The sequence below is a fragment of the Nilaparvata lugens genome, chromosome 1 (assembly GCF_014356525.2).
Source record: "Nilaparvata lugens isolate BPH chromosome 1, ASM1435652v1, whole genome shotgun sequence".
In the NCBI taxonomy this organism is placed as follows: domain Eukaryota; kingdom Metazoa; phylum Arthropoda; class Insecta; order Hemiptera; family Delphacidae; genus Nilaparvata; species Nilaparvata lugens.
The window spans coordinates 21,863,565-21,887,267 of NC_052504.1; the positions used below are offsets into that span (position 1 = coordinate 21,863,565).

Below are 23,703 nucleotides of genomic sequence, written 5' to 3' on the forward strand. Positions count from 1 at the left end.
TTGCAAGTGACGGAGCAGATGAATAGCTTGAATATTCTCTTGATTGAGAAAGACTTGTCACATTCGCTTATTTTCCATAAAGTAATGAGCAACTAATTAAGTCCAGGCTGTTGAACCATTATCAATCTCTAGGAAACTTCATTCACTGGATAGTAGTGTAATACGGTCTGAGTAAACTCAGAGATTGCCGTAGGTTTATGATGTGAAAACAGAAAATAGTCACTTGCTATTTTAAAAATTAAACTTTCAGTACTTTAAAAGTCGGTTAAATTTTAATCGTGATAAAACTCATGAGGACCAATCAGAAAATACTTTTTTGAAAAGAAGCCTTTTCTGATTGGTTCTCGTGACATTAATCAATAGCTTGACATTTAAGATGTTAATAGGCTACTGTTGTAAAATCTACTTATTAGTTTAGTGACCAGCAGTTCAAGCTAGGTTGAACACTCTTGAAGAACAATATTTATCAACTTACCCCAGTAAAAAAGAAGCATACGTTATTCTATTGTATCTAGGCCCAAAATAGTCATGCTTGTGGACACTAAATTTACTACTGGATAATTATTTCGAAAAAGTGGACATGAATTAAAAAATCTTTTTTTTTGCCAGTAAATGTAAAAAAATCAGAAAAAAATAAATACCCAAAATGCGGCTGTCTGCCAACATTGGAAGTTTTTACATTACATCTCAGAAGTGTATCCCAGACTGTCTCAAGTCACTGTGCTATAATTATCCTTTCTCACAAGGTACAGAAATAGTAGATAGTAGTCCTACAGTCTTTTCTCAGCTGCAATACAATAGTTCGATTGTCGCTATTTTACTTGTTTTCTATTGGTATTTTAACGTCATATAAGGACTTGGACAGTGTAGTTTCATCAATCCACCGTCGATACATATTATTTAATTATTAAAATTGTTGAAAGCCAATGTGCTGGAACTATTGACACCACCACAATGTAAGTGATCAACACACCTTAATTTTGGATACAATTGTTCATAATATTATTAGACTACAAAGAATGATAATAGCCTAATTATGTGAATAGTTTAATTGAACTAGTGCTTGTGCCTAATTTCAGATAAAAAATATTATGTTAAATGGTAACTTATAAACCAAATATAGGTACAGTAAATAATTATCTGAAATTTATATTTTTATAATAGTACCGGTGCGATTGTCATATAATAGGAAATTTGTCTACAACTAAGTTATTATACAAAATTTACTCACTGTGAAAGAACTCCAGACTTTTTTTTACAAGAAGTAGGCATTTTAAAAGCTAATTTTGATTCAAAATAGTATTTTGTATTATAGTTATTGATTTGAACTATATAGGATACTTTATAGGTACTGTAAAATGTAGGCCTATTAGAATTCGGCTGGTCATGTTTTTTCCAGTTTAAATATATCAATTTAATACAATAATTTGCATGGTGCAAAACTTCGGAGTGCATGAAACGAAAAAAGAAACAGATCTGGCTCTATTCCATCTTCCATCACTGTATTGTGGCAGATGGCAGACAAGCTACTCTAGATATATTACGGTAACTTACTGTGGAATCTCCATTCACAAAAGTGATTTGGAACATTAGTTTGAGATCACTGGGAACTACACTGCTCTTAATGTGGGACCATTATAGCTAATTGACTTGAAAATCTTTATTTGCAGTTACTATCGTAGAACTCATCAAGACAGTTAACATGTGCTTGGATAACTTCAACTTCTTAATGGCTTTATAATTGATTGTTGATGTATCCAATCTTTTTTTAATGATGTCCACACAATAAAACCTTGTGAGTGAGAGAGTATTCAGATGAGATATGATGATATGATCTGAAATCCATGCGTTTGAGAGGGATTCGACTATTTTAGTGAGATCCATGTTATAATGGCAGTGGAGAAAGATAGGAGAACAACGTTGCCGATCCTCAGTCTTATCAATGCCTTCTATAGACGGCAGCAGATACAGGTCTATTGATGTAATATTAACTGTTCATTCTTTTTTAAAATAACCAATTATATTTTATTGAGCAATAAATTATATTTTTCAATAATTTCATAATGAATTTTTATAATTGAGATGAAATATTTTAATTGATTGTTTATTCTACATTGTTAAAAGACGATCTTGCAACAGAGTAAAGCGAGAAGGAGATAGCGCTATACGCTTTGTTGAATGATAGACAAGGATGGAAATACCATTACTAATCAAACACTGCCATTATAACGTGGATCTCACTATAGTATCAGTAGGTAGTCAATCATAGGCTGATAGCAAGCTATCTCTGATTGGCTTCTAGTTTACTTCAGTACCGTAAATTAAATTTTATGTAGCTTTTCTTTCCAAAATATTGAATAACAACTCAAGTTAGGATAAACAGAATTTTGATAATATATAATTGGTCCTAAAATACATTTTTCAAGAAATTGAACTATAATGTATACCCACAATACTATATAAAACTCCTCTGTTATCTGATCATATTAATGAGTATAATAATTTAGAGAGTTCATATCCTGCAATAAGAAGATCTTTTGTTTCAGATGCTTATAAAAATTTTCAAATCGTTGGAAAATTTATTATAGTATGTTAATTAATCAGAATATTTTTGAGCAATATATGATTAAAACCCCTCTGTATTTATTGAAATAATGGTGCTTATTGATCGCCATCAATATCATGAAGATACGTTTTTGAATTACCTCTCGTCATATAAAAACTAGTTTCCAACTGCTAAAACTGCTGCAACATTCCCATACGAGAATGCCTGAAATAGTCAAATTATACATGAAATGATAAATAATTTAATGCTCTACATTTCGAAATTAGCACATTCTTGTTTCATCAATTGTTGAAAAGTTATAAGACTTGAAAGAGCAAAAAAATGGAAGAAAAACAGGTTTTTCGAAAATGCATCACTTTAGAACATAAATATCTCGAGAAGTATTGGATTTATCGAAAACCTCTACCAACAAAACTTGTAGGAAATTTATTGAGCTTCATTTTCATGTAGTTGACTATGTCAATGGAACACATTGTTTTCAAGATATAAGCATGTAATAATAAGTGGAAAATGGAACTTTCAAACCACCCTCATCCCTTCAGCACATGATGTAGGGGGTTGGGATTTTTTATATGCTCACCTCCAAACTAGTCTCAAAAAAGCTGCAAAGTCGAAAATTGTGTTCCAAACATTCCCTCCAAATTCCATTGTCAACTCATCTATTGTTGCTGAACAGAAAATTTCACTCTCAACACTAAAACTGCTGCAACAGTCGTAGGGAAATGCGTAAAATGGTGGAAATATACATCAGATTGAAGTTAATTTTATGCTCCTTCAGCTCATAATCAGCACGGATTTTTTTCACCAATCGTTCAACAATTATAAGGCCGAAAAGATGAAAAAATTTGAGGCAGAAGTGTTTTTTCAAAAAATGTCTCACCTTCAAGAGCTGATATCTCAGAAACTATAAGAGATTTGGAAAAACGTAAAGGTCAAAACTTGTTGGTAATTTTGTAAGCTTCAATTTTGCACAGAGTATAAATGTTCATAAGATGCTTAGTTCCCTACATATGAAAAATGATAAAATGGTACTTTCAAACCACCCCCACCCCTTTAGCAGAGGTGGTAGGGGTGAGGACTTTTGATATTTTAATCCTCTTACTATCCTTAAAAGATCTATGGAGTTGAAAATTGTGTCCCAAACTTTTCCCTTTATAATCTTTTGTTGACTGGACTATATGCATTATCATTATTTTGTTCTTAACATTATCATTATTATATTATTTCTTGCATAATCATCATCTATGTTCAATAATAATCACTACTCCTTTAAGAACCTCCTATTATTATAATTATTATTCATAAAAATCATAGAGTGCTCTTTGAAATTTCGATTCTTATGTATTGGTTACGGTACGTGTATCGGTAGGTAGAATAAAAGGCTTTTTATATCACTGCTTGTAAGTATAATAATGCTACATCGTATTTTAGGATGGAACAGAGTTAAAAATAGTCTTGATCTACAAAATAAATATTAATAAATAAACAGTGAAATACACACACAAATATGTAATGTCTACATTTGAAACATACATTATCCATATTAAGGTAATGGATGAGATAGATAATGATAACATAAAATAGATGTGTAATTCGCTGGTGGCAGTTCTGTTGCACAGAGCAAATGCCTGCGACTAAACATAAATTTGTAATTTCTCCAAAATGACTTAGTTTATAATCAAACACGAAATATGATGTATTGAGCATTGAAACAATAGTTTGATTTTCAAAATAAACCACCTATTTTATCATTATCTATTATTTGTATTCTATCATTTCCCTAATAATGTAAAGTGTTTATAGTATTTTCTGAACTTCAAGATAGAAGAATTTTCTAGAATCTTTGAATAAATCTCTTAGGCTCAACTCACACTTACGCGACTCAAGTCGAGAAGAGACTGCGACTCTACTTTTTTCTCGACGCAGCATTTGTTTTCAAATGGTGACACACTCAGACCAGTCGAGTCGATTCTAGTCTCCGCGGCGTCACCATTTGAAAACACATGCTGCGTCAAGAAGAGACTGCGACTCTAGTCTCTTCGAAAAGAAGCTAGAGTCGCAGTCTCTTCTCGACTTGAGTCGCGCAGGTGTGAGATGAGCCTAAGCATAAATTTGTTTTCTATTTTACTTTCTTGGTAGATACACTTGGGTAGATTCTTCTCTAACGAATGTGGTCTTATTGAAAAACGGCTGAACACACGAAGAAAAATGAGTGCAATGCAAGAGAATAGCTCAACATAATAATTCGTGATGTTTTGTGGATGACGTCCTTTCTGCAAAACTCAGTAGGGCCTACCTACTGCACATGGAAGACTGACAAAAGACTCACAAAATGAACTGCAAGCCTTATCTTGTCTCGAGTAGCAACAAGTTTGGAAGGTAAGTTTGTTTTTTATGAAAATAACAACCATGAATATTCATTATTTGTTATGAAAATAGTGTTGATCTTTTTTTGGTACTGTTTAAAAACAGTTTGAAGTTGATTGAAGAATGTAACAACTATATTACAATCTAGACAACTATGTAACAATCTAGCAATAAACAAGTTTTAATTTATTTTCTGGATTTAGCCAAGGCCTTTGATTCAATAGATAGGAATATACTTTTTGCAAAACTTGAAGCAATTGGCTTCAAGAATCTCACCTTAAGATGGTTTAGAAGCTACCTACTTTGAAGATAGAACACAGAGAATATCATTAAATGGCACAGACAGTGATTCTATTGCAGTTGATTATGGAGTGGTGCAGGGGAGTACCTTGGGCCCCCTACTTTTCCTCATTTACATCAATAACATATCCAGGTTGCACCTACATGGTCAATTATTCCTCTTTGCCGATGACACGGCACTTGTGTCTACAGGCTGCACATGGACTGAAACATTCAATAATGCTTCCTCTGATCTCGTTAAACTAAAAAATTGGTTTGACAACAATGTGTTGTCAATTAATATTTCGAAATCCAAGTGTCTACCTATATCCCTTCGTTAAGCTGCGTACACATATTCGCGCTTCCAACCAGCACCGAGCACGCTCCTCCCTCGTACCGCCCTCGTACTACCATCAAACCACAGTCGCACCGCCCACGCACCCTCATGAACGTTATGGAAGATGTTAGATCTTCTCGCGTTCCCCGGTCGAACCACTGTTGCTCCCCGGTCGATCATCAATCGCTCTGCTGGAGTGACGTTCGGTTGCGGAGCAGAGCGAAAGTCTGTACGCACCTTAATAGCCCCGGGCCCAGGGTGCTCAGGATGCATTCATGTGGTGACCCATTCTCCAATGACTGTAACTGTCCTGAGATAGAACAAGTCTTAACTCACAAATATCTTGGCATAATATTCGACCACAAGTTGAGTTGGGTGGCCCATGTGCAGTACCTCAGGCAGAGGTTGCGTAAAATGAATTATGCTTTTGCACAGCTGGGATGGTTCCTGAGTCCTAGACACTGTCGTTCTGTCTACTATGCATATGTGCAGACATTGCTTGACTATGGCATCTTGGCGTGGGGCGGTGCCTCCTTGGGTGTCCTGCGTCCTGTTGCGGTCTCACAGAGAGCACTTATTAAAACACTATTGGCCAAAAATCATAGATATCCAACACATTTACTTTTCCAAGAATTCCCTGTTTTAAATATAGAACAATTATTTATAAAAAATTTACTTGTCTTTATAAAAAAGTAACTTTGTCTTCAATGAAATTCAACATTATTATCCCACTAGAAACAGATTGCATATAAATATCCAATTTCCCCGTTTAAGTAATTCAATTCAACTTGGAAACTGTTTTCATTTAGCCCATTGGCTTTACCGTAATGTACCGGCCGAGATTTCAACTACTGAGGGGGTTAGCGTTGCTGTCTACAAGCGGAGAGTGACCGGGTGGCTGCTCTGCATCGGTTCAGATGCTGCGGAGGCTCTTCTACATTCTCCATATAGATGAATATTTCTAGTTCTGAACACAGAATAACATTCAAATATTACACACAGTACCACGCTAATAAAACTATATTACTCCCAACTCAGCCCTTTAACCGCCGTCGAGCTGACACTTTTATTTTATTTATCTATTGTTTTTTTTTCTATCTTTAGTTTTAAAATTTATTATCAAAATAACTCTCTTATTATTCTTTCAAATTTATTTATTATTCATAGTTTGTAATTTATTTTATTATTGCTAGTGTTTGCCCTCTGTCTGATATTTGCGACTCCTCCCTGCACACGGACAAATCATCCAGGCAGGGAGAATTTATTCATGTAATTTATAACACTTTTATATTTTGTGAATATGTAATATTTTATGAATAAAACAATTTGAATTTGAATATTGAGATTCACAGATTCACTTCAAACTGCAGCATTATTTGAATGGGAAGCATTGATGTATTTCTATTAGGAATGCTGACACTTTATAGTGAATCTTCAGAGTTTACATGAAATGAATGCATCCTAATGAAAGGCTTGTTTGATAAACAATGTGAAACAAAATACATATGAATTCGATTACAATTAATACCTTTTTTGAACCTGAAGAATGTGAAAAAGTTGTTGGGGTTGATGTAAGCCTACGGTGTATTGAATGAAACTGAAAATTAATAAATAGCAGACTAATATTCTCCATCTTCCACAAAATCTCATTCAACCTTCCATTCATATATCTGAATAATATTGTAGATTGATTTAATTATTTTGTCTCAAGAAAGGGCGAATACCACAAGAGAAAGAAATTATCTCAACTTTTGATCCCGATAATATCTAAATATACCATATTTATCATTATTATGAGGCATGTGCGAGATAGGTTGTCTTTTTTATAATGTTCTCCTTTCTATTCTCAGTCATCAAGTAGAGGCAGCAATTAAATAAAAAATTGGGTGAAGGCAGGCTTTTAGAAAAAAGGCAGCAATTCAATTCATTTTTTTAAATAAACTTTCCATTCTCTATAACTCTTCAAAACAATAGTATCAATAGATATAGAATAGTATTATTTATTTATTGAGAATACATTACATGAAAAAAGTACAACTCGAAGAGGCTTACAGCTAAACGCCAAAACAAACCTCATTTACACAAAAAGTATGACACAAATGATTTAGAAATAATATCATCAAGAACTCAAAACTAAAAAGCAAAACAAAACTAGGTAGAGAAAACAGAAAATAGTTGCTTGGAGAAAAAACTGTTTTAGAAATAAGAACTTGATATTAAAAATTAAGATAAACTTGATTAAGAAAATTATATAGATAGGTATATAGATAGATATTTATATATATAGATAGATTTATATATAGATATAATTTATATAGAGTAGGTAGAGAAAACAGAAAATAGTTGCTTGGAGAAAAAACTGTTTTAGAAATAAGAACTTGATATTAAAAATTAAGATAAACTTGATTAAGAAAATTTATATATCAATCATATATTATAATATATAGGTTACCAAATATATTCGCTTTTGAATCGAAGTTGATAAATTATACGGTACAAAATCTGTCTTTCATTACATACAAATATTTTTTTCATTCTCGAATTAAGTAGTACTGTTTCACACCTCTTGGCACAGCAAGAACGCGAATAAGTAGCCTACAATAATACCTATTCGTTTTTGCAGATATCTAGTGGCATCGAGGGATATCAAAAAGGGAGAAGTCATTTTCAAAGAAAGTCCTCTGGTAATCGGACCTTGCGATGATTATTATGTGTCAATGATTTGCTATTCGTGTGGAGGTGAAGCAAATCGAAGATGTCACGACTGCTCTGTTGCTCTTATTTGTGCTAAAACTTGTCCTGGCTCATTCCATTCAAGTTTAGAGTGCAGCACATTCAAAAACATTGCAACCAAACTGAGAAATTGTGGATTTTTGTCTGCTGACAAAATAGTACTGCCTCTCAGATGTATCATACATGTTAAACAGAAACAGCCTGATGGAGAATGGAGTAAGTTTTTGAGTCTACAATCACACAAAGAACAAAGGAGAAATACATTCGTTTGGAATTACAATGAAAACTACTTCGTCAAGGTATGAATTTCTCACATTTTTACCTTTCAATAATTATTGTAAATTACTGTATATTCTTTCACAAATTAAAATAATGAATACAAGTTTTTCTTTACTTATATGTTTACTTAAAAATATTTCTCCACCCTTGAAGGTGAAATGATCTAATCTGTGAAATGAGTTCAATTGTTTTTGGTTTGATAGATATAAGAATCCCAAAATTTAGCCTATTCCCTTGATTTTAAAAAAGAATTTTTATTGAAATTTCGTGGAACATTCTTATGCACAGTTAGAACAAGTAAAAATGATTTGCCTCCATAATAATCAATCAAGGCTCAAGTTTTTGAAGAATCTAATAATGACCATTTTCTTTTGCTACGGTATGAATATTGTTATCAGAGTTCTAATATAAATGATAATAAGAAAACTAGGGAATTAAACTTTTAGCCTTGACTGAATTTCCTTCTAAATATATAATTTTATTTCAATGTGAAATTGAGATTATTGAAATATGATAAATTATTATCTTTATGGTAGGTGCCTTTATATTAGGTATGAATTACAATATTGAAGGGATAAACAGGCTTCAACTCCATACGTAGAGTTTATATTAAAAAATATGATTTCACAATTTATAGAATTGTATTAAAATCAAATGTGTTAACTAAGTATTTTTAATTCAACAATTTTCAATAACTAGACTGTTGAAATAAAATAATATAAGTATATCGTGAGGTCCACGTGTTATAATGGCAGTATTTGATTAACAATAGTTTTGCAATACTTGTCTATCATTCAACAAAGCGGAAAGCGCTATCTTTTCCTAGCTCTGTAACGTTGCAAAATAATTTTTTATAATGTAGGAATATAATTAATTAACCAAAATAATATTTTATTTAAATTATGAAAATTTATCCATTAGGGGCTATTCAATCATTGAAAAATATATTTTTCTGATAAATAAAATATAATTGATCGTTTTTAACAAGAAAGAACTATTAATATTACATTAGATATGCCGGAATCAGCTATCTTTTGTATGATTATATACTACCGTGGTTATTAATTTTAAAAAAAAGTAATTAATTGAAAATAGCTTTATTTGTGCAACTAGTGCGCAAAGTGACAGTTTGCTGCACCGAAAGAAACGTTTACGCCCGAGCCGTAGGCGAGGATGGTTTCTTGAGTGCAGCAGAGGAACTTTGCGCACGTATTTCACATTAAATTTTTCCTACAGTTACCATTGAATATGAGAAGTGGTTGATTATGGGTAAAATGATGGCTGAAATCCATCAAATGTTTGTCTGTATAGTTTTGTTATTAATAACAACTTTAATTCATTTTAAACTTGATTATAGAAAATTAATAATCGATAATTTATTCAAATTAAAAATTAAATTAATCCAATTAATTTGAAAATTTGAATAATTTTAGGTAAATCTTAATTTCTAAATAATTTTTCAACCAATCTATTAATGAATGAAAAAAATATTGGAAATAATGAATAATTAATAATATTCAAAATGTATAATCTAATGAGTTCTCATTTTTATTTATTTGAAAATCAGAAAAAATATAGATAGAACAAATTCGCATTCAAAATAGACGCCAACAATGTCAACACCTGATTGGGATGGCTGCATGATAATACGCAAAGTATTAAGAGTACGCAAAGTAATACTTTGCGCACTAGAGCGGAAAGTGATTCTTTGCTTTCTGTAATCAGTGCAGGAATGGTCACTTTTCAAGGTAACTGTAGGAAATAGTTATTTGTGCAACTAGTGCGCAAAGTGACAGTTTGCTGCACCGAAAGAAACGTTTACGCCCGAGCCGTAGGCGAGGGCGGAATGGTTTCTTGAGTGCAGCAGAGGAACTTTGCGCACGTATTTCACATTAAATTTTTCCTACAGTTACCATTGAATATGAGAAGTGGTTGATTATGGGTAAAATGATGGCTGAAATCCATCAAATGTTTGTCTGTATAGTTTTGTTATTAATAACAACTTTAATTTATTTTAAACTTGATTATAGAAAATTAATAATCGATAATTTATTCAAATTAAAAATTAAATTAATCCAATTAATTTGAAAATTTGAATAATTTTAGGTAAATCTTAATTTCTAAATAATTTTTCAACCAATCAATTTATGAATGAAAAAAAATTAATAATATTCAAAATGTATAATTTAATGAGTTCTCATTTTTATTTATTTGAAAATCAGAAAAAATATAGATAGAACAAATTCGCATTCAAAATAGACGCCAACAATGTCAACACCTGATTGGGATGGCTGCATGATAATACGCAAAGTATTAAGAGTACGCAAAGTAATACTTTGCGCACTAGAGCGGAAAAGTGATTCTTTGCTTTCTGTAATCAGTGCAGGAATGGTCACTTTTCAAGGTAACTGTAGGAAAAAATAATTTTCAAGTTGAATGCTTTGCTTTCATTTATAATCTTGTAACGACTTCTATTACAATATGGAAACGCAAAGCAGGCCAAAACTATACTTTCTAAAATTGTTTAACTGTCATTAAGATTTATCAATTATATCATTATATCAATCAGTTATAAAGCAATAACTATAAAAGTGTATTCCACTATTACACTTTCTTTAACCTTTCAATAATCTTTTATGTGCCTACCTCTCATATGACCTATTATTTCACCTGGTGAATGATTTTCAAGTATATTATTTTGCAGATGGAAATAAATTAGAAATTGCATTTGTTCTAATTCTAATTAATTAATAATTATTATCAAACGAAAATCCTAATTAAATGCTGTAAATCACCCTGAAGACTTCTTCTACTGCAAATATTGATAACAGGGTTAACAGCTAGATGGAAATTCGATGAGCGCTACTATCCAAAAAACAGCATTTAAGTTAATTAGGATTTTAGTTTAATAATAATTATTCATTAAATAGCATTTGAAAAAATGCTATTTCTAATTTATTACCATCTGTAGACAGGCCGGCCGCTATGGCTTCGTATAAAATGAGCGCTTCTATATCCAGAGATTGTCAGTTTAGTGTAAGGGTAACCATTCCTGACTGGCAATTAGGAGGTAGGTACCGGGTTCGATTCCGGGCTGGCAAATAGTTTTTGGATAGTAGCGATTATCGAATTTCCATCTAGGAGTTAACCCTGTTGTCAATATTTGCAGTTGCAGAAGGCTTCGGGGTGATTTTCAGCATTTAATTAGGATTTTCGTTTAATTGACCGAGCGAAGTGAGGTCTAAGATTCAAGTCGACGGTTTGGCATTTCTTGTTTAAATGTTTAAATATTTATATGTTTATATGTTGCGCAAAACGCGGTAATAGATTTTCATGAAATTTGACAGGTATGTTCTTTTTTGAATTTCGCGTCGACGTATACATACGGTTTTTTGAAATTTTGCATTTTAAGGATAATACAAAAGGAAAAGGAGTTTCATTTGAGCGCCAATATTACCGTAAAATCAGACTTTAGAATTAATCATCATAAATCAGCTGTCTAGTGGGCTATAATACTACCCGTTCAAAATCATCGAACATCATTCTTGAAAATGTAACTTTCCATCAACGTTGGAGACAGTTGCAGCCAGACCTAGGGTTGCCACCCGTACTATATAATAAAGTATTGTACTTTATTTGTAGGTCTTGTACTTTATACTTTGTGAGCAAGATAAAGTACGCAAAAATACTTTATTTTGCTCAATAAAGTTCTATATAATCAAAACATTTTAGGTTAGTAGAGTGGAGAAGACTGTCAGATTTTAACTAAATATTGGCTACATTTTTTCAGTGCATGTGTTGCTGATGAGTTCAAGAATTTGTATAAAGTGGTTTCATATCTACTCTCTATCCCTGCCACTTCAGCATTTGTGGAAATGGTTTATTCGGTGACGAATGATAAGTGGAGAGATGAGAGGAGCAAAGCATCGTTGAATCTCATAAGAAATAATTAATCAATAATTATTATTAAACGAAAATCCTAATTAAATGCTGTAAATCACCCTGAAGACTTCTACTGCAAATATTGACAACAGGGTTAACAGCTAGATGGAAATTCGATGAACGCTACTATCCAAAAATACAGCATTTAATTAGGATTTTCGTTCAATAATAATTATTATCCATTAATTAGCATTTGAACAAATGCAATTTCTAATTTATTCCCATCTGTAGACAGGCTGGCACGCTATGACTTCGTATAAAATGAGCGCTTCTATATCCAGAGATTGTCAGTTTAGTGTAAGGGTAACCATTCCTGACTCAAGAATAGTATATAGCTATACACTATCCTTGTTCCTGACTGGCAATTAGGAGGTAGGTACCGGGTTCGATTCCTAAGCTGGCAAATAATTTTTGGATAGTAGCGCTTATCGAATTCCATCTAGGAGTTAACCCTGTTGTCAATATTTGCAGTTGCAGAAGGCTTCGGGGTGATTTTCAGCATTTAATTAGGATTTTCATTTAATTGACCGAGCGAAGTGAGGTCTAAGATTCAAGTAGACGGATTGGCATTTCTTGTTTAAATGTTTATATGTTGCGCATTTACGGCAAAACGCGGTAATAGATTTTCATGAAATTTGATAGGTATGTTCCTTTTTAAATTTCGCTTCGACGTATGCATACGGTTTTCTGAAATTTTGCATTTTAAGGATAATACAAAAGGAAAAGGAGTTTCCTTTGAACACCAATATTACCGTAAAAATCAGACTTTAGAATTAATCATCATAAATCAGCTGTCTAGTGGGCTATAATACTACCCGTTCAAAAACATCGAACATCTTGAAAATGTATCTTTCCATCAACGTTGGAGACAGTTGCAGCCAGACCTGATAACAGCGCTCACACTCACATTCCGGGACGACACATCACGGTACGATAGGACAGAAAGCTCTATGTTCATTTAAGCTGCGTTTACACAAAAGTTATCAACAAAATGTTATTAACTTAATCCTTATAGATTCTATTAGATTGAACATAACTTATCATACATATGATGAACATATGTGTTTGTCAAGTTCCGTTTATTAACATTTTGTTAATAACTTTCCTGTAAACCCAGCTTAAGGATTTTTTTCTAGACATTTTAAATTGATGAATTATTTATTAATTTTTTAGAAAACATTACATCAGGTCAATGTAACTTACTGAGCGCGAGGTCTACTGTTCACAGGACTACTAGTAATAATTATTCATTAATTAGCATTAGATCAAATACAATTTCTAATTTATTTACATCTGAAAAATAATATAGGCCTACTTGAAAATCATGCACCAAGTGAAATGATAGAAGGTCATATGAGATATACATAACATATTATTGAGAGGTGATTATAATACATTTTATTATAGTTCATTGCCTTATAACTGATTGATATCATGATATAATTAAAATTACATGATTATTACATGATATGAATGAATCTTAATAATAGTTAAGAAATTCAAGAAAGTATAGTTTTGGCCTGCTTTGCGTTTCCATATTGTAATAGAAGTTGTATTGTATTAGAATTTTCGTTTAATATAATTTTGACCTGTTTCAGTTGTTCCAGTCTTTTGGTGTGATCGATGACTGTGCTGAGGATGAGGAGCTAGTGCAGGAAGTGCTGGGGATCATTGATGTGAACAGCTTCGGGGTGCGCTGTGGCGTGGGCGGGCAGGGCAGAGCTGTATTCCTACAGGCGTCCCTCATGGCACATGACTGCACCCCCAATTGCCACTTGGCTGTCGACGACAACTTCCACATGACTGTGCGCGCGCGTCACGATATCCTCAAAGGTGATCCAATCCTCTACAATTATACCAACACTCTCCACGTAAGTACACACGTCTAATAATACAAATAATTCCTCATTTTTAAAATAACACTCAAGTGCCTTTTTTTGAGAACTTTTTAATATAAAATAACAAACTAAAAACAACTAGTTTTCAAAATGGGTACTATTATGTTATTTTACAAATAATAAATTGAGTAGCTTTGATTTCCTGAATATATTTACGTTTTCAGAAAATAATATCATGCATAAACGATAGATTCTACATGAAATTTGCAACGAAAATGTCCAGTTGAGTTTTCTCAAATTTTCCTCCATTTATTTATATTGACCTTAGTTTTCGAAGTACCTATATCGATTTTTTGATATTTTTAATAAGCTTTAATAAATAGAAAAATATCAGTAAAAATTCAATTATAAGGAAATTGTTGGAAAGTGGAAGGAATTTTCAATAAGATTCATATGAGTTTTTCCTTTTTTTTACGTTTTTGAACTTTTTATGAGCGCTTAAAGTTGAAAAAAGTACATTCTTCGAGTTCCAAGCCAAATTTTAAACATATTCTCAATAAGATTCATATGAGTTTTTCCTTTTTTGAACTTTTTATGAGCGCTTAAAGTTGAAAAAAGTACATTCTTCGAGTTCCAAGCCAAATTTTAAACAGTTTGAACGCTCATAAATAGTTGTTCAAAAACTTCAAACAAAGGAACAAATTGTATCAATCTTTTTGGAAATTTCTTATCCTTTCCAACCATATCCTTGGAATTTTGATTGATAATATAGTTATTTACGTTTTTCAAAAATATAGAAAGATCTACATATATCTCGAAAACTAAGGTCGATATTAGAACATTTTAATCGACATTTTTTGTTGCAAATTTTACTTACAATCTATAGCTGTTACACCTTTCGTGGGAAACTCTGTATTATAAAAAAGTCCTTGATCCGAACTATATTGGTGATGGGTATAATGTGAATCTGAATGGTGTGTAGGTAGGCCTATACTTGACAAAACTAATTACTCATATTATTTCTAAACAAGATAAATAACATTTTTGAAGAGATGTTATCGTTGATGTGTAAAATATATACATATTCAATAAATACAACTTTAAGGTGAAATGAAAGATATGTTGTCAGTTGAAAACGTGTTATTTTTAGTTCAAGAATCTATATGCTGATTGGAATGTTATATAATTCATATATTTTATTCATTGTAGTGTTTTCAATTTGATAAAATTGTCAGATTGAAAACGTTTTGTCAGTTCCACATAATTAACACTAAGTGTAACTCAGATAGAAAAAACAGTATATATAAGGCCTACAGTAACAAATTTAAAATTATGTGGAACTGACAACTTCTCTCTCATATCACCTTAATATGGAGAAATTCCACAAAATTTCTGTTCCTAGTGTAGATGTAATTTTATTCGACTCTTGAAAATAGCATAATATTGGTTGGAAACTAATATAAATGTGTCTTTGAAATAACGGAAAAGGGTAAAAGGTCTATTTAATTGAAAAACTATTTAGTATAACTTTAGAAATAAGAATCAATCGAATATTCAAATAAATTAAGAATGGGAAGTTGTTGAAGTTTGGACTTGAATTGAGGTTTGCATTCATGTATTTCTGAAGTTGAAGATATATTACTCCTTCCCTACTGGATCTTCACAGTTCACACTGACTATCGAAGAATGTTCTTATCACTTCTTACTTCTTACCTACCAGCAAGTGTACAATATTCAAATGTATATTATAATATTCTATTCCCTCTGCTACCTACAACAATACGGTACCATAACTTATCGCTGTTTCATCACCCCTGATTTACTTTTAATATTTTTACTATTCTTAATTATTCACATCTACTCTTCTAGGCCTGTTATTCATCAATTAAGCCTAATCCATCTTATATTGCCAACACATTTTTCTAGGTCACTTCGAAACTCACTCTTTCAAATTCAGGTCGATTGAATTGTGATACTACATTGTATTGCATTAATTGAATTTATATTTTTGGAATTACTGCAATAAAATGATAACCTTATCATTTGAATATTATTTTAAAAAATTGATTGGATTGCATTAATAATAGGAATCCCATTTTTGGAATTACTGCAATGAAATAATTACCTTATCATTTGCATATTATTATATCAATATCCTACATTCTTTTCCAGGATATTCATCCGTCAGATGCATTTTAACACTTACTTGCTGGGATGATTTTTGATACATTGATTTCAATTTGAAAATAATTTCATAGTGATATACCTGAATTCCTATATTCTTCTTTTAAAGTTTACGTTGATGATTTCGAGTCTAGAAAGAACAGATTTTACTGTAATGTGAATAGATTAATAAACAACGAATTCTAAATTGAGAATTTACCAGAAAAATAGAATATGAATAGAAATAGAATACACTGCAGTATTTAGTATTCATATTCATGTGTTTGAATAAGGAGTACATTGGCGCATATAGGTACCTTATTGTAAACTCTGAAATCCATCTAGAAATCAATCTCAAATCTTCAATCATATTTATTATAATAAATTATCATTGTCATGTTTATGTGAATTAAGCCTTAATGAAGCCTGTGAATTTAATTTGTATCCTGATTGGAAACTTGATGCACTGCAGGGTACTGCAGAGCGCCAAGAACACCTGTTGGAAACCAAGTACTTCTCGTGCAGCTGCAAGCGATGTGAAGATGGCAGTGAGTTGGGGTCGCACCTCAGCTCGCTCGTCTGCTGGCATTGCCGCGAAGGGCTGATGGTTGTCAACAACTCGAAGGATGCCTGGATCTGCCAGCAATGCCAACGCTCATTCAGAAAAACCGGTGTCGAAGTAATACTGAACAGTATAATTCCCGATGAACTCGACAACCTTGATGAGAAAGATCCGGTCTTTATCGAGTGTAAATTGGAGAAGTTATCAAAAGTGCTAAGCGCTAATCATAGCGTTATTATTGATTTGAAACAACAGCTGGCCACGAAGCTGCGGGAATGTAAACAGACTGTTAAGGTTTTGCAGAGAAGAAAGGTTCTTGTACAGGAAATATTGAGTGTGTTGGAGATTATAGAACCTGGAATTTCTCGACTTCGAGGTAAGTGCATAACTGTCATAATTATTCATCCAAATCATACATTTGTGTGGATAATGATGAAGTAGATAAACTGACTTTCTTGACAAAAAAGGGTAAGTTTCAAGATCTGAATGTGATATGGTGGTGAATCTTGATTATGATACGGTCCAAGAACTGTATGTTCTATTGTGTGAGCTGTGATAATCCATCGTGTTAATTACACTTCACACTTTGGCTATGACTGGGAAAATTGAGGAAAGTCCTACAAAAATCTGCTTACCGTTCATACCTTGCCACTTAAGCTCACTTAAAGAAACGTGAAGTTATAGTAATATAAGTCAAGTGGGTGAGCAGTTTTTCCTCTTTGTGAGACTCCAAGATTTTTAAGAAACAGCAGACCCCTTTTAATAATTTATGACTAACTTATAAACTGAGTTATATTTCATGTAGAGAAATCCCATTCATTTATTATCCGGCTAGACGACTCACCAAATCTCATTCATACGTGTTTAATAATGTTTGATTTTTATATCTTTCGAGTTCAATGTACTTTGAATTTTTCCATTACAGAGTATTATGAATTTATAAATCTGTCCACCATAAGATCACTTCGCTTGTATGGTCTAATTGATTCAAATAAAAACAATATAAAAACTTATAGTATCCTTTTATTGAAAAACTTTAAGATATTTTAACAATATTTTATATAAGTCATTTTGTTAAAATATTTTCAAGTTTTTTTATAAAAGGGTACTAAAAGTTTTTTATATTGTTTTTATCTGTCCACCATACTATACTAAAATGTCATTTCTTTCCTAGCAAGCTCAAGTATTAATTAGCCCACATAAAGTAAAGATTGAACAAGCCTGAGAGCAGCCATTCACGTTATGGTTAGCCGGAGAGGTTCACCTGCCAGGCAACCTGGCTAGGTAAACCGGAGAGTGTGGCAGCCTCTGCCGCTCTGCAGTCATGCATGTGCAGGCGAAACGTACACGTATTTTTTTGCTTTTGATATCTGAAAGAAATTCATTAAAGGTATAATTATATCTTTATCTGTAAAGGAGGTCTTCATTTAAATAAAATATCTAAAATAATTAAAGCAATCACTTCATCTTGATTGTGAAAGAGATCTTCATTCTCATCTTTACTATGAAGGTAGTGCTGGAGGGTTTGCAATTCTCTTGACGTAGAAATCCTGCTCTCATCCCTTCTACCGATGCGTGTATGAGCTTTTTCCTGTACAGGTAGGCTACACCTTCACTGGTAAATCACGCTGCTATTCCTTAATATCAATAATATAGGCTTTTGCGTGATGGGAAAGTTGATGATGAGAAATGCGTGAAATCACAAATACAAGTGATTTCCAAACCAACGGTAGTGAATTGTCTTTTTTCGTTGGGGCTACTTTTGAATAGAGATAAAAATAAAAATCTAAAAGTACCCTTTTTAAAGTTTTACATGTTTCGGCTTTGATGCCATTAAAAGTAATTGAAAAAATGACATTAAATAAATATACTATTGAAGCTTGAATCAAATAAGAAACTGGCAAGAGTATTTAATAATTTAATGTCATTTTATTCATATTTTCATTTACTTGATAATGGCATCATAGCCGAAACATGTCGTAAATAATAGTATCTTACGTCACAAGGATGGGAAGGGGTCTTTTGCAGTCGAGAATGATGCTTCTAGTCGAGGCGTTAACCGAGACTAGAATTTCATTCAAGCACTGCAAAAGCCATTCAAGTCCAAGTAACGTACACTATTTTTGTCATAATAATCTAAAGAAGAATAATTGAAAAATAGAAAACATAACCTGCTTGAGCTGAAGTTACTACAAGCACGGAATAAGCGCATACGTAGTGTTTCTTTTCTCTGTGCTACAAGCATTCTGTAAACATAACCTAGTTTACAAATTCCGAATCAGGAATTTTTGATTGTAGTTGACAAAACTTCCACCTGGAGCGCTAAACGGCGGGTTTTTGCTACAGTTTTGCTTTTCCTATTTCTGAACTAGGAAACATACTCGACTGTAAAAAAACATATGATTTTATTACAGTATAGTATGCTGTAGTGAGAATCATATGTTTATTTTTCTACAATCAGCTATTTACCGGCTTGATTTCATGCATGTAAAACATTGAATGACTATGACAAAATAGTACTTTACATAACAAGTCCGATAAAGATAATTTACCGCATAAGTATGATTGTTTCTGCCCGAAACGTAGTTGAGGGAAGAATTATACAAGTTACGTACAATATTTTTTGTCATACTTATCTGGGAAAGAATAATATTGCTGAGAAAAAGAAGCCATTACCTGCTGCTGTTCGAGCTACTGCATTCTATAAACATGACCTAGCCCGTAGCGCCTACTTCATAACAGACAGACCCTTCGAGCTCAAACAAAATAATAAAGGCCTAAATTATAAGATTTCTTATAACTTGAAAATCCTTAAAAGAGTTCTTTAATTATTTGAGTTAGTATATTAATCACTCAGATGTTATTAGGACTCAGTAGAGTCCTAACATACTCGACTGTGAAGAGAACATTATGATCTCTTTACAGTATAGTATGCTGTAATGAAAATCACATGTTTTATGTTCTGCAAACAGCTGTTTACCGGCTTGATATAATGCATGGAAAACAGCTGCAATTGAGTAAGTATGACAAAAACAATTTTAAAAGAGGGTACTTAGATTTTAATTTTTATTTCTAAACGGTGGTGATCATGTGATAAAAAGTATAGTTGATGGGCACTAGCCCACCAGGGGTCATACAACTAACATAAAACCCAAGCAGTCTCTTATCTGCGAAATCAGATATATACTGATAGCAGATCCAATGTCATTGCCTATCAATCTTGTTTGCTACAAATCATCAAATTGTGTCATCAATTAACGTTTTCCTATGCGTAAATCATGATCAGTATTCTAATGTTTGCAGGTTTAACTCTGTATGAGCTGCATTCGATATTGTTCGACCTGGCATTAGTGGACAGCAACGTTGTTGTAGCATTGAAAGAGTGTGAGACTATCCTGAGGCAAGCAGTGGCCCTCCTGCTCTATGAACCTGCTCAATCCCCTGAAGGAAGATGCGCCCAACAAGCTATCACACAACTCAAACTCGTCACTCAACGCATACGTCAAGCTGAAAGCACCAACAAAAAACAATCGGGAAAACAATCCAAGAGCAAAGCGAAATTGAAACAATAAACGTGAAAGTGGAAAAATATAAATAGAATAATAATTATTCTCCATAGATGTTATTCGTTGAGTAGACAGATCGATTTATATTGAAGGCCATAGATATACGTAAATCAGCAATGTTTGCTAATGTTTCATGTTCCTGTATTCAAGTATACAATGTAAAATCACCTCTAATGCCTTATCATTAACATGCTGGATTAGGAGCACCATCCAACAAAATTTCAAATTAAGAGTAACTTACAGTAGATCGCAAATCGTTCAATTCAGGAAACTGTGAGACTACCCATTTTCCAGATACAATGAAGCAAGCCCAAGTTACAAACCTATCCTTGACATTTTGTCATTGTCAATCAATGTACATGAAACCACATTCTAGATTCTAACATATAATATATATACTATTTTACAGCACTTATAAAGAAGCACTCGCCTTTTGTTTACAGGATGTCTTCTTCTGTTTAGCTCCTTAAGGCGCATTTTCGTTCATGCGTAAATTTTCGTAGTCGACGACGACAATCATTGTTGACATTCATATTGTCCAAATTTCAAGTGTGCAAAAACAGCTGATCAAATAACTTTCCATCATTTGTTTTTATTATTCAAGAATCAAACATTTCTAATAATATCAACATATTGCCATTTAAAAGTATAAAAAATTATAAACTATACCTTCCCTTTTAAAACATAAATATCGGGGACCGAGCTTCGCTCTGGACTACAAAAGCATAAAAATTTTATTACTAAAGAAGACATTATAATAACATTCATAAAATTCATACAGAAATGTTCTATCTAATCACAGATAATTGAGATTAATTCCCAGAGGAATGTAAAAATTTCCCCCACAAAGGGAGGTTGCAATTGCACAAAAGCCTGCTTTTAAAAGTTAAATTTTAATCCTGATCAACTTGAAGTGAACCAAATCAGAGATGACCATTTCAAAAAGATGAATCTACTGGAATTAATGAGGATTGAAAATAACCCGGCTTTTATGCAACCGGCACTAACTACCTGATTGAATGATTACAAAAATTCAACGGTTGAGTCATAATTTTGACACAATCCCACACAAATGAACTCGCTCACTCACTTCCATCACCAACAGACGACGAAATAATTATTATCAGCTGTTTTTTCAAGGATGAATAATAATTATCCTTTTAATGTCCTTCATCGAGTTTTTCCAGGGATGAGACCTAGTGCAATCGAATCTTTATATTATAAACCTACTATGTTCTGAATCTCGTGAGAATCGTTAGAGCCGTTTTCGATATCCGGAGAAATACAAACATAAACTTATAAACAGAAGTTGCTCGTTTAATAGTATAGGATTGAACATAATTTTTCAGGTTATTTAGACAAATTGAAATCTACCCAATCTGTGATCCTTGCCCTGTCGTGGTCGACGACGGCATTTACGCACAAACGAAAACCCAGCTTACTTGAGTTTGGATATTAATTCCAAACATTTTTTACGGTTTAAGGGTAGCTTTCTCTAAAAAATGTTAAACTCAAATTCTAGCTCGAACCATTAGCTGACTCAATTTATACACTTGGTTACATTTGTAATAAATACAACCTTACATTGGTTTAGTAGTCAAATAACCAACTTTGGAGAAAGCGACCCCAAATGTATTTTCGATGACACAAACTCCCTTGACTGGAAGAGAGACTTAGAACGAATGAATGAATTAGGAATATGATGTTAATTTTTCATGTACTTTGGTAACTAGCTCCATAGAATGAAACAATCTTTTAGGTTTTAAATTTATAATGTATAAGTTATCTCAGCTAGTTCCCATCATAAGATAGACATAATGAGATCAAATTCCACATCTAATAATATGAATTAAACATTTGATGTTATTGGTAACACTGCAGGCAAATGTTGCATCAACTATGCACATAATCAGAGTCAAGCAAATCAAGACTGATGTGAAAGTTTAGTATTGGAGATTCGTTCTCCACATGAAGCAGTTGAATTAGTGAGCCAAAAAAGCTACTCGATATCACACCCTATAAAGTTTTAAAGTAACACCGGTTACATTGTTTACACTTGTTTCATTGTTTTATAAGTGCCAATGTGAGGTGTCGACACGGTAGCTGAAAACTTTTGATAAAACAGTGGCCAAAACCACATAGAATTATTGATGTCTTTGGCTGCCAGTTGTCAGCGAAGCCATTATTTTTTGACTCACGAATCAGAGCTGGAATTGGGGAACTAACAATAACGAACGAGTATTTCGCATGAATGTGGTATAGAGTATTGCAGTTCGTTTGGCGGTAAAAGCGTGACAATTTGCAAACTTTCAAAAAGGTCGTTGCAGAATGGCAGACACATGAGCGCTTTTTAGCAGTGGAAAACGAGCAAAGCTTTGAATAAATGAGTAGACGCCTGACCGCGCCGGGCGCACGATTGCTGATTTTTGCGCGCGCGCTCTCTCAAATTAGCGACTTTGTTGTCAGCAACAACGATTTTTCGAACGTCGACTGTGGCCGTGCATGCCTGATGCCAACAAGCACGACGCTCGCTCTTTTTGGCGCGGCAATGCCATCAATAATAAACGCTTTTATATTGCGCGCCGCTTGGCATAAACGCCAACACGCAGCTATCACAACTTGCCCAGCTTATCATTTCCGTTGCGCACAACTGTTTTGTGTACAACTATTTTTGGTTGAACAACTATGACGTCAGCTTGCCCAGTTTGAGATCGCTTTCTCAATTTTAAGCGCAAATATCGGTTTAAATGTGGAATCGTTAGAAGTGATTACTAAATCAGATATTCTATTGTAATTACATCGTTTCTGGGATATGATAGTGATTGAAGTTCACTCACAATACAGGTACAATACGGCCGATTCTGGTGCAGATAAATCAAATTGCTTCCACCTGAGCAGAGAATGAGAACTGCAACCGGATTTGGCTTTCTGTGATTGGGGTTGTAATATTATTGAAGGAAGTCAAATTACAGTCCTTCCCAATGTACCTAGAATACATTCTAGGTACATTGGTCCTTCATTCTAATTTTTGAACAGATTTGGAAATTACCATGATTTTATCGTATACTGTC

At 33.0% G+C, this 23,703-nt stretch overlaps 1 protein-coding gene across 4 annotated transcripts; it reads left to right on the forward strand.

The window, feature by feature from the left end:
* Positions 1–657: 657 nt before the first annotated feature.
* LOC111055976 (SET domain-containing protein SmydA-8) lies at positions 658–21,076 on the forward strand. 4 transcript variants are annotated; one of them, XM_039422091.1, is made up of 6 exons: positions 658–960; positions 4,706–4,945; positions 8,173–8,581; positions 14,102–14,374; positions 16,977–17,442; positions 20,370–21,076. In XM_039422091.1, the coding sequence occupies exons 2-6, from the start codon at positions 4,899–4,901 to the stop codon at positions 20,636–20,638; spliced, it is 1,464 nt and encodes a 487-aa protein (XP_039278025.1). In that variant the 5' UTR covers positions 658–960; positions 4,706–4,898; the 3' UTR covers positions 20,639–21,076. The 4 variants fall into 4 exon arrangements, with proteins under 4 accessions (XP_039278025.1, XP_039278015.1, XP_039278018.1 ...); XM_039422081.1 differs by having other exon boundaries at positions 658–956; XM_039422084.1 differs by having other exon boundaries at positions 658–956; positions 4,720–4,945.
* Positions 21,077–23,703: the final 2,627 nt, after the last annotated feature.

Excerpts from the sequence above, each read along its gene's own strand:
- LOC111055976 (XM_039422091.1), top strand. The coding sequence starts at position 4,899 with ATGAACTGCAAGCCTTATCTTGTCTCGAGTAGCAACAAGTTTGGAAG. Across the intron at positions 14,375-16,976 it reads ATTATACCAACACTCTCCAC|GGTACTGCAGAGCGCCAAGA; the intron begins GTAAGTACACAC and ends GATGCACTGCAG. Across the intron at positions 17,443-20,369 it reads TGGAATTTCTCGACTTCGAG|GTTTAACTCTGTATGAGCTG; the intron begins GTAAGTGCATAA and ends TAATGTTTGCAG.